This window comes from Prinia subflava, chromosome 24, assembly GCF_021018805.1.
Source record: "Prinia subflava isolate CZ2003 ecotype Zambia chromosome 24, Cam_Psub_1.2, whole genome shotgun sequence".
Classification (NCBI taxonomy): domain Eukaryota; kingdom Metazoa; phylum Chordata; class Aves; order Passeriformes; family Cisticolidae; genus Prinia; species Prinia subflava.
In genome coordinates this window covers 5347882-5359942 of record NC_086270.1, presented here as the reverse complement: position 1 = coordinate 5359942, position 12061 = coordinate 5347882, and the positions used below count along the sequence as shown (strand labels likewise).

General features: G+C 53.5%; 1 protein-coding gene across 1 annotated transcript in view; it reads left to right on the top strand.

The window, feature by feature from the left end:
• The window catches only part of HIVEP3 (HIVEP zinc finger 3), a 252550-nt gene that overhangs the window by 189988 nt on the left and 50501 nt on the right, over positions 1 to 12061 (top strand). The window contains exon 6 of the mRNA XM_063418863.1: positions 5329 to 11004. Coding sequence (XP_063274933.1) covers positions 5887 to 11004 — 5118 coding nt within the window. The 5' untranslated portion in view covers positions 5329 to 5886. The remainder of the gene's footprint in view (positions 1 to 5328; positions 11005 to 12061) is intronic.

Genomic DNA, 12061 nt, shown 5'->3' with positions numbered 1-12061 from the left:
TGTGGGGATCGACTCCTTCCCTGCTGATTCCCGCTGCAATCCTGAGGTTGAGCAGGAATCCCAAACTCCCTCTGAACTGGAGTTGTCTCTTCTTTCTTTTTTTTCCCCCCACTCCTGTGGTTTGAAATGATGCAGAAACGTTCTGGGAGGTTTCTCAATCTCTGGGTTCAACAGGAGTCTCTGCAGGGGAACACGTTTCCAGGGAAAGGCAATTCCTGCCTTCCCTGTGCTCAGGGCACGTTACCTTGGATGGAATCACCAGCTCACCACGAGCTGCCTTTCCCATCCTGGGTTTGGCAGCCTGGAGTGGTCAGTCCTGAGGAATTGTGAAGGAATCATTAGGCAGGAGTAGTTTAAAAATATTAAACAGTGACTTTTAAATAGTGAGAAGGGAGAGCAGCAGGGATTTGCACAATCCCATAGAGGAGATGAGATGGGAATGCTCAGAATTCCTCACAGTCACAGGCACTGGACCGTGAGGGTGGTCTCAAATGTCTCTAAAAAAGTTGATTTTCTTGAACTTTGCTTGCAAGAAAATTGGATCAGTGTCCTTATAAATGTAAGAAACCCCCGAGAAGCCCTCTGGAACAGGAGTGGACTGGCAGTGCCCGCAGGAGCAGGAGCCAGGCTGCAAATCCCACTCTTAGTGATGGAGAGGGATCAGCAGGAGCTGGGCTGGGGCTGCCCGGAGGCTGAGCCAGAGCCTTGTCCTGGCTGGGCAGACCCCAGTGCTGCCTCCAAGGAATTCATGGAAGTGCTGACGCTTTGCTCCATCCCTGCCTTTCTGCTGCTCCTCAGCCTGCACAGGGCTTGCTGCTTTTTTTTTTTTCTTCCTCTCCCCCTTCTAGTTTTCATGGTGATCTTTCTGGGAATATTTATCTCTCAAATATGCAGATTTTGCAATAATTTCTCTGTTGTGACTCAAATGCTTTTCTGGAAAACCTCTTTGAAGTGATGAAATTCTCTAGGTTAACCCTTTGCCTTGAATAAACGCAGAGCTGCGTTTGTTCATGTTTTCCTCAGGGCCCTTCTCTGCCTGGAAAGGTGGGAGGGAAATACTGCTGAAACCCCGTGGGATAAAAATAAAAGTGAATAAGCACAGCCTTTTAATCCTGGATATTTTTTTAATGAGCAGAGAAAGTCTCCTGGCTGTCTCCCCATGTGTTTCCAGTTAGGAGGATCCCTGTTTATCCCGGTGGGTCTCTCCCTTCCCGGAGGATGCGGGGCCCCCCAGACGCTCGGTGCTGAGTCACAGCACAGCTGTGGGACAGGGAGGTGTCCCCGCCTGGGAACGGGGACTCACTCGGGCCCTGCAGGGATGAACTTGCCCCGTTTCACACAGGAAATGTGGGACCAAAGTGGGAATTGAACCCAAAACTCCCCAGCTTAGCGCTGGGTTTTCTTCTGCCCGCGGTGATCCGCAGCAGATGCTGCTCAAGCCTGAGGATTCTGTGAATTCCATAATCCTGGAATGGTTTGGGTTGGAAGGACCTTAAAGCTCACCCAGTGCCACCCCTGCCCTGGCAGGGACCCCTCCCCCTGTCCCAGGCTGCTCCCAGCCCCAGTGTCCAGCCTGGCCTTGGGCACTGCCAGGGATCCAGGGGCAGCCACAGCTGCTCTGGCAATTCCAGCCCAGCCCCTGCCCACCCTGCCAGGGAACAATTCCTGCCCAATCTCCCAGCCAGCCCTGCCCTCTGGCACTGGAAGCCATTCCCTGGCTCCTGTCCCTGCAGCCCTTGTCCCCAGTCCCTCTGCAGCTCTCCTGGAGCCCCTTCAGGCCCTGGAAGGAGGTCTTGGATCTCCCCAGATCCTTTTATTCAGGCTGAACCCTCCCAGCTCTCCCAGTCTTTCCTCACAGGAAAGTGTTGGGATGTGCTGGGAGGTCTGTGGAAGGTGAGTGTGGAGCAACTGAATGATTCCCTTGAAACTAAAGATGGCCTAAAGGCAAAACTCGGGACTAGGCATGAGCTTTGGAGGAAGGGCTGGTCCCATTAAAATCAGGGGGAATTCTGTCACTGATTTCCTCCATTAGGGGGGCAGCCTTTGTTTCTGGCACTGGGAATGGAATGGGAGTTTCTGGCTGTGTTTCAAGTGAGAAATCTTCTTTGAATAGAAATAAAAGCTGGAATTCCCAGTTCTAGTGCCTGTGCTCTGGACTGGGCTGCACACATGCGATGGCAGCAGCTGGAAACCGTGTGCCCTGTAATCCATGGGGCTTTTTCCTTTAGGATTTGCTGTCATTGTTCCAGTGCCATGTTCAGGATACTGAGGGAAAGTGAGAATAAAAATAGTGTAGGGTTGTAGAATCATGGAATATCCTGAGCTGGAAGTGATCAAGGAATACCGAATTCTGCCCAGACCCCCCAACAATCCCACCCTGTGCATCCCTGGAGCGGTGTCCAAAAACAATTTTCATTTTCCACGAGTTTGCTAAAGCAGGGAGCCAGCAGGAGTTCCTGTGAATGTTGGTGCTGAGCTCAGAGGTTTCCTCAAAGCTTTTGATCTCTTGGAGCTGGGCTTCCCCTTGGGATCTGAGCTTGGGATCTTGGAGCCACAGAACACCCGGAGCTGAGGGACCCACCAGGATCATCCAGTGCAGCCCCTGTCCCTGCCCAGACCCCCCAACAATCCCCCCTGAGCATCCCTGCAGCGCTGTCCAAAGGCTCCTGGAGCTGTGGCAGCCTCGGGGCCGTGCCCATTCCCTGGGGAGCCTGGGCAGTGCCAGCACCTCTGGGGGAAGAACCTTTCCCTGCTCTGCAGCCTGAGCCTGCCCTGGCCCAGCTCCAGCCGTGCCCTGGGTGCTGTCCCTGTCCCAGGGCAGGGATGGGAGCTGCCCCTCGGGAGGAGCTGCAGATCCCACTGAATTTCCCCTTTTCCTCTTCCTTCCCTCTGCATCCTTAGTGGAGAAACCCTCCTGGACTTCATTTATTTTCTTCCATTTTTTTGTTGCTCTGTTAAATTTTCCTTGGAGAAGTCTCAGCCTGGATGAACTGCATCCAGCCAGGAGAATTATCCTTTGCCATGGGCATTTCAGGAGCCTCATTCCCAGTAATGGGATAAAGATATCCAGAGTAGCCTGAACTGGCCCAGAACAGCCCTGCTCGCTGCTGTAGGCAGCCAGGTGTGTTTGTTTGTTGGCCTGTTCCTGAATTGTTCACTTTTGTGCAGAATTCTTGAAAAATAAAAATCAGCTGGGGTCCATGTGTTCATCAGAGGAGAATGAGGATGATCTGAACATTTGGGGTGATACTGAATTAACTCAAGGATTTTCTTTGCAAGCCTAATTATGAAACACTTAGGAATTGATATGTGGCCTATAGGAGAAAATTCAGTATTGTAATGTTCAGGTTGAGTTGGGAATTCTTAAATGTGAATATCTGAGCTTGTGACAGCTCACTCTGCTCTTGCTGAAAAAATCCCTGCTTAAATCCACTTCCACCCAGCTAATGTTCTCTGTCCCTGCTTAAATCCAATTCTCCCAAGTTAAAAAGCTCTGTGTGTCACGAGGGGGGCAAACCCCAGCAATCTGTGCAGAAACCAAGGTGAGAAATCAGCTCCACGAGTGTCTTTGATCTTGAATAAATGCTGGGCTCAAAGTCTAGCCCAGACCACGGCCAGGGTTAGTCAGCTGAGAGCTCTCTGAAAAGGGGTTTCAAAATGTAATTAAATCCTTCTCACAGCAATGAGCCTGACTTCTTCAGCATGTCAGGGCAAGGGCAGGTGCTCTGCAGGTCCTGGGAAGTTTGGAGCTGGTGCTGGCAGGGAGCAGGACCTGGATTTGAGGTAAAGGAAGGGAAGTTCAAGGCTAGGACTGATTTTGTGCCATTTCCCTGAGATGTGGTGTCACAGGTGGGCAGAAAGAGAAGCAATTTATGCAGTCAGTAAAAAAGGACATCTCAGGGGAACCAATGTCCCTCAGCAGAGCCCCTCAGGGGGGATCCACTGTCCCCACTGGGTCCCTGCCTTTCTCCATGAGTGAGCTGTGTCCCAGGACTTGCACCCTAAATTTGGCCTTCTGAGGTGACAGTTTTCAGAGAGTCTGTGAAGTCTGGCTGGTCACAATGTGTCCCAGGGTGTCCCAGGATCATTACTCTCTGCTAAATCAAGCTGACCCCCCTTGAATCCATGTCCCTTTTCTCACTGAGTTCACAGGGCTGTAGGAGGGCATGAGGAGTGAGGAATCCCTGGAGGAGTTTGTGCTTTCTCCCGCTGGCTCTTCACCCTTCAGGAGGAAGCTGGACCACCCCTGAGCTCAGATCTCAGTCCCCTGCTCCTCCCTGCTCTGCTGGACTCGCACTTCAGCCCCGTGCCCAGGGAACACAGGGCTTGGAGCAATTTCCTCTAATTAATCCAGTGTGCTCCTGTCCTAGCAAGGCACTGCACCTCTGGGCAGGCAATACCTTCGGAAAAAAGGACAATAATTCATTTGTCATTATAAATCACACCTATCAATTCACTCCATTTAAAAAGCACCGCCCTTCTTTTCCTTCAGAGCATCCCACCCCTCTTCCACTCCACCTCTGGGAGACCCTGGCTGATTCCAGTGCAGCCAGGGTGCAGTTCCAGTGCAGTTCCCCCTGGAGTGTCCCATCCTGAGCTGTGTTTGGTGTCCGGGGTGGTTAACGGGCTCTGAGAGGTCCCATCCGCACTCATTTCCAGGTGGTTTCCCTTTAGGAACAGCCCAGGATGGCACCCCACACGCGTGCCACAGAAATTGGATTTGCACCTTTGTTTGTGTGTGCCACAGAAATTGGATTTGTACCTTTGTTTGGTGACAAAAGGCAGGAAATTAAAGAAGCAACACTTCAATAAAAGCTCCTTTTTACCTGCCTTTGTTGTAGGTGACACTGAAGATTAGCACAGCTCAAGAGCAGCTTTTATCCAGAGAACTTGCCTTGTTATTTGTCAGGGATGTAAGAGGCGAGAGGCAGAGCTTTGGAGTCAGTCAGTTTGGAAGGGAAATACAATTACAAAAACTTTAAACCCCTACATGTTTGCAGGAGATTAGGAGGAACTCGAGTTTGAAAGAGTTTTAATTCATTTTTCCAAACTATCTCTGTTTCAAGTTCCTGTCTTTGGTTGCTGCCTCAGAGCGAGGTTTTGTGAGCATTAAACCGAGTCCCTGAGGTTTGCCTGAGTGCAATTTATGTTTAGGTTGCCATTAAAAGTAACGTCTTGTGAATGGCAGACATTCAATGAGTTGTTCTGAATCATTTGTGTGCAAAATATTTGCTGTTAACCCCCCCCAGAAGGAGCAGCGGTTAATTACTTACACACAAAAGCTAAAGTCATTTTTCTTGTCTGTTTTTCTTTTGGATGTAATTACAGAAATGTGGGAAATACTTTTCCAAGGCTTTTGAACTCCAAAGTGGAACAGAAGGAAGACGCAGGGGGACATCCACCGTTCAGTGTTATTTTCCTTGCACAGGAGAGAGAGAGAAAAAAAAAAGGATCTTTCTGAGATGAGCGCTAAAGTCTCAAGTTTTCAAAGGTTTGCATAACAAACAAGAGACACATTGTGGGTTGCATCTTGACTTTGAAGGCTTGCCACTGTCAACTGAAATAAAATGGCAAGGTTTAAAGCCTTAACCAAGTTCACAAGGAAAATATTTGGACTGAAAGTTTTGGAAAGTTTTCTCTCTTTGAAGTAGTTTGTCATGTGTTACCAATGTGAACTTTATTGACCTTGAAACGTTTTTTTTTTTTGAATCAAATAGCAACTAGTGACACTTTAGTAAAATCTTAAATCAACAACCATCTCCTGGCGGCTCCAGCTTCGTAGCAAATGCAGGCAAAACAGGGAATCTACAGAGGGGACCTTTATTATTCATAAATGAAGCCTGCCAAAACCTTCCCGAAATAGCATTCAAAGACCCTTTTAAGGTCATGGATCCTGAACAAAGCCAGAAGAGCACAAAAAAGGCTGAGGAAAGTCCAAGAAAGAGGCTTCCCAAAGGAGAGGCTTTCCAAGGCAGTATTTCATCCCCAGCTACGTACCAGGGCAGCTCTGCTCCTTCCCAAGGAACCCCTCTCCGAGATATCATCTCGCAGCAGCACTTTTCCGGCCCTTTGCCCGTTCCACGAGAGGAGCCCCAGGAGAAGCCCGGCCACCAGAAACAACCCAAGCCCTCCTCCTTTGACCACCCCGCCCACGCCCCGCAGCTTCAGCAGCACGCACTGGCACCAGCATTCATGTCCCCGGGGAAGCCGGAGCATGTCCTGGAAGGTCCCACATGGCAGCTAGTTGATCCAGTCAGGCCAGGGCCCTCTGGCTCCTTCCCGTCCCCCGGGCTGCACGCCCACCACGGCCAGCTCCTCCCATCCCACTCCCAGCCCATCATTCCCGCAGAGGACATGCCGGCCGTGCAGAAGGTCTTCATCCCCCGCCCTGCCCAGGTGTCCCTGAAGCAAGCTGAGGAGGTGCACAAGAAGGAGAAGAAGCCCCAGAAGCCGGGCAAGTACATCTGCCAGTACTGCAGCAGGCCCTGCGCGAAGCCCAGCGTGCTCCAGAAACATATCAGGTCCCACACCGGGGAGAGGCCCTACCCCTGCATTCCATGCGGCTTCTCCTTCAAGACCAAGAGCAATTTGTACAAACACAGGAAGTCTCACGCTCACCGGATAAAAGCTGGGCTGGCCTCAGGGATCGGAGCGGAGATGTACCCGTCGAGCCTGGAGATGGAGCGGATCGGCGGGGAGGACTTTGAGGAGCCGACAGAAGGGGAAAGCACGGACTCGGAGGAGGAGACGGCGGCGATGTCGGGTCACGCCGTGGAGCTGTCGCCCAGGCAGAAGCACACCCTGCTCTCCAGCAGCCTGCTGAGTGCAGGGAGCCAAGGCTCCAGCCACGACCGCTGCTCACTGTCCCATTCCAGCATGTCCCAGTCCCTCGAGGACAGCTCCCAGTTCGCAGAGCCGTCGTCGGAGCACGCCCTGAGCCATAAGTCCGAGGACACCCACACCATCAAGCAGAAGCTGGCGCTGCGCCTGAGCGAGCGCAAGAAGGTGATCGACGAGCAGGCGTTCCTGAGCCCCGGCAGCAAAGGCAGCACGGAGTCCGGGTACTTCTCCAGATCCGAGAGCGCCGAGCAGCAGATCAGCCCTCCCAACACCAACGCCAAATCTTACGCCGAGATCATCTTTGGGAAGTGTGGGAGGATTGGGCAGAGGACGGCGGCGCTGGCTGCAAACACAACCCAGGGGTTCCCACACCTGTCCGGCGATGAGAAGCCCAGCATGGTCCCGTTGTCTGTGCCTAGAACACAGGTGATCGAACACATCACTAAGCTAATTACCATTAACGAAGCCGTGGTGGATACCAGTGAAATCGACAGTGTGAAGCCCAGAAGAAGCTCTCTGTCAAGGCGTAGCAGCATTGAATCCCCAAAGTCTGGTGCATACAGAGAACCGTTCCAGTTCGATATCAAGTCTGGTTCCAGCAGCCAGCTGGATGCAGCGAAAGTGTTGGCGTCCCACGGTGAAAAGATGAAGCCCGAACAATCATTGTTGTCACTTCAGCAATCCCACAGTGCCACAGAGACAGTGCCTCTCCTAAGAAGCCACTCAATGCCTTCTGCTGCATGCACTATAAGCTCCCCACACACCTTTAGAGGTAGTTACTCATTCGATGATCACATCATGGAGCCGGAAGTCTTAAGCCGCAGCCAAGCATTTTCCTCCCACCCTCGAATGCTAAAACGCCAACCAGCCATCGAGCTACCCTTGGGAGTGGAATACGTCTCGGAGGAGGTCGGCTCTGCCAGCAAAGAAGCTGCTCCCAAACCTCCCGAGGAGCCTGAAACCAAGGAAAGCGATCTTACCAAAAAGTCCCGCAAGGGCCCGAAGGTGAAAGGGTTCATGTACGAGTGTAACGTGTGCGGCGCTCGCTACAAGAAAAGGGACAACTACGAGGCCCACAAGAAGTACTACTGCTCAGAACTGCAGCTCTCCAAGCCCCGCTCCGCCACATCCCACACCTCGTCAGAGCTGGAGAAGAGCACGGCAGAGCCCGACGTGTGGCCCCAGATGATGCATTACAAGCTGGGCAGCACCTTGGAGCTCACCCCGCTGCGGAAGAGGCGGAAGGAGAAGAGCCTCGGGGATGATGAGGAACCTCCGGCTTTCGAAATGTCTGACACGTCCTCCTCCAGCACCGGCCCGGGCGCTCAGTTTGCAAACCTGGCCTCGTCCGATGTGGCTCTAAACCTGACCCGTGAATCCATGAAGTCACCAGCAGACTCGGGAAAATCCGCAACTTCCGAGGCCAGTGCCAGCTTCCATTCCAGGAACACCAAACCGGCTTCGAGCGCGGAGGGCAAGGAGAGGAGAACAACCTCCAAGGAGATTTCTGTCATCCAGCACACGAGCTCCTTTGAGAAGTCAGACTCCATCGAGCAGCCCAGCAGCTTGGAAGAGGACAAGCCCCTGTCCCAGTTCCCATCTCAGCCCACACCCCAGCACAGCCGCCCCCATCACTCCTTGCAGCCCAGACTGGTCCGCCAGCCCAACATCCAGGTCCCTGAGATTCTGGTCACGGAAGAGCCGGACAGACCAGAAACAGAGCCAGAACCTCCTCCGAAGGAGCCAGAGAAAACTGAGGAATTCCAGTGGCCGCAGAGGAGCCAGACTCTTTCCCAGCTCCCTGCGGAGAAACTCCCACCCAAGAAGAAGCGGCTCCGGCTGGCAGAGATGGCCCAGTCCTCTGGGGAGTCCAGCTTTGAGTCCGTCTCTCTCACCCGTAGCCCCAGTCAGGAGAGCAGCCTATCCCACGGCTCCAGCCACTCCGTCTCCTTTGACCGGGATGACCACACCAAGTCAGAGTCCAGTAGCCAGCCCTCCGAATCCCACCCCAAACCTCCTGGCGTTGGCTCCCATATGCTGATGGTCCCCAGCCACCATCACCATTCCAGGGAAATGCGGAGATCCGCTTCCGAGCAGACGCCCAACGTGTCCCACCCTTCCCAGATGTCAGAGACTCGCAGTAAATCCTTCGACTATGGGAGCTTGTCATCCACTCCCGCCTCCACCCCCGGCCCCTCCACCTCCTCAGCCCCCCAGGAGAGGAGGAAATGCTTCCTGGTGCGGCAGGCGTCCCTCACCAGGCACCCTGAGCACGAGCCAGACCCGGCCCCGCCAGGCTGGCCGGACACGGAGGATCCGGCTCCTTCTTCGAGTAAATCTCCTGCCACGAGTTTGCCCCACCAGCCGACCTCGTCCTCCCCTTTGCCCTCTCACGGCACCTACCCGAGTGACAAGAGCCAGCCAAAGGACAGCCCCGAGCCATCCTACAGCCCGCCATACACAGAGGCTCTGCAGGTGTTCCACCACCCCTTGCCACAGCTGACGCTGCACGAGAAGCACTTCATGGCCCCCCAGGTTTCCATATTCCCCTACCAGCACCTCCTGCCGCAGCCGGGGCAGTCTGCAGAGCTCTTCGCTGCGCACACCATGTCTGACATCCTCTCTGCCCAGTTCTCCATGCCTCAGATCCCTCCCTCCATATTCCAGACCCCGCCGCTGCCCCTCCCGCAAACGCTCATCCACCCGGGCCCGCTCCACATCGCTCCTCCCTTGATGTCTCATCCCGCCGAGGTTTCCTTCAGGCACCCTTCGTTCCTGCCCGTGCACTACCCTGGCTCCTCCCCGATCCCCTCAGCCTTCTTCCTGCCTCTCCAGTCTCAGTTTGCCCTCCACTTGCCAGGTGATGCTGGTGGCCATTTGCCACAGATCAAATCCAGTTTATTCTCGGCAGCAGGAAGTTCCAGCCTGTCCCCGTGCACGGATTATGACTCGGACAGCAGGCTGCACCCTCTGACCTGTGCAGCGAGTCCTGCGCTCTCTGTCACCGTCACCCAGCTCGTTGTCCCCACCCGGACAGAGCCCATGGTGTCCCTGGTTGTCCCCGTTCGCATCCAGACCAACATGCCCTCCTATGGCAGCGCCATGTACACCACGCTCTCCCAGATCCTGGTCACGCAGTCCCAGTGCAGCTCCTCCACCATTGTCCTCCCCAAATTCGATGACCGCCAGCCCAAGGGCGCCCTGGTGTGCAGCGCTGACGTCCACGGGCTGGGTTTTGACCTTGCCCAGATGATCACAGAGGAGCAGAGAAGCCTTTTCCAGAGCCCGTACCTGAGAGTGCCCCTGCCCTTACCGGAAAGAAAGGGCTACATGCCCCTCACCTGCCCCTCAGACAGCGTCCTTGGCCTGGAAGGGGGCCCCTCCACGGTTGGAGGGAGCAAAAGGATGCTGTCCCCAGCCGGCAGTTTGGAGCTGACGATGGAGACCCAGCAGCAGAAGAGAGTGAAGGAGGAGGAAGTGTCTGAAGCAGAAGAGAAGCTGGAAGTGGTGAAGCCACCCAGTGCAACGGAGGAAGGGAAAAAGCAGGATAAATCTCACTTCCTCGCAGAAAGCCAAGACAGGGTCGAGGTTGAGACACCACCCAGCGTGTCCGTGGAGCAGTCGGAGCCAAAGGAAACCCCGAGCAGTTCCCAGCAGGCAGTGTCCCGGCCGGATTCCCCGAGCTTTGAGGCACTGCAGGAGTATGAGCAGCCAGCTGGCAAACAGCTCCTTGGCCAGGAGCCTCTGCAGCCCGTGAAGAAGGAAGACTCCAAAGAACTGGTGGAGCAGCCTCCACCAACCCCTGCCAGCACTGCCCCCGTGTCCGAGGGTGCCGCCAGCGCGGGGAAGGCTCGGGAAGGCACAGACACCAAGAAGGTCCTGCAGTTCCCCAGTCTCCACACAACCACTAATGTCAGTTGGTGCTATTTAAACTACATAAAGCCAAATCACGCCCAGCAAGCGGATGGCCGCTCCTCGGTGTACGCCAGCTGGTGCATCAGCCTCTACAACCCCAACCTGCCCGGGGTGTCCACCAAGGCAGCCCTGGCCCTGCTGAGGTCCAAGCAGAAGGTGAGCAAGGAGACCTACACCATGGCCACCGCTCCGCGCCCCGAGGCGGGCAGGCTGGTCCCGGCCAGCTCCAGGAAGCCCAAAATGACCGAGGTAATGCAATCCTATCTCTTTCTCCTGATCCATTTGGATGCGTGGGTGGAGGGGGCGGGGGGCCGGGGCGTGGCTGTGCTGAGGTTGGTCAGGGTTTACTCTTCCCGCTGGCGCTGTGGGAAGCGCCTGTTCTCGGTGAAGCTCTTAGAGTGAAGAACCCAAACCCCACTGAAACCCCAACCCAGGAGGCAGGAGAGCCTGCTCCGAGGCCAGGTTCCTGTTCTCCAGTTCCTACTTGCTTTGTAACCCAAAAACTAGGAATCACCACCACCACCCCACGAACCACCACCGCTCCAGCACAAAGGATTAGACTTCATTTGCATTTGTCTTGATATTTCTAACAGCTTTACAACTTCTTTTTTTTTTTTTTTTTTTTTTTTTTCCCCAACGCTGTTATAATTCCCTACATTTTGCATGTTAGAAATGAAAAAAAAGGATTACCTAGGGGAAATGGGATTCTGTCTGGTTGTGCATCTGCTCATCTCACATTAATGAACATGGAGAGGCATGCTTAAAAGTATTTAAAAAATATTAAAGGGAGATTTGCAAGTGTATTGAGGCCCCTGAAGAAGCACAAAGGCTGGCAGTGACATTTATGAAAGTGCCTCAGCGGGTCAGACACGTTTTGTTAAACATCCCTGTGGTTTGGTCTGTTTGGTCCATAATGGTCTGCCTGCTTTTCCAGGTATTTAAGGATATTTTATACCTGGTTTTAAAGTTAAGACTTCACAGTGGCTTCCCAGGGGCAGAGCTCCCCCAAGGCATTGCCCACATGGACACAGAAGTCTGTAAGACCCTCCTGTGAGCTGCCTAATTTTATGTATCTCATTTTAAAGCCAGACTTTACCCCTCTTGCTTAATGCTGAACCAAACAGATCCCTTTAATCCAGATCATGTTCATGTAGATTAGCAAAGAGAATCGCTCTAAAGATTTTGCAATTTGATATTCATCTCAACTCAATTTATATTGATGGATTATTCATTTTATTTCTGTGTCATGAAATGAACTTTGAATATTAAATTTATCATAATCGCTGCTGCAGCTGCTGCTTATAAA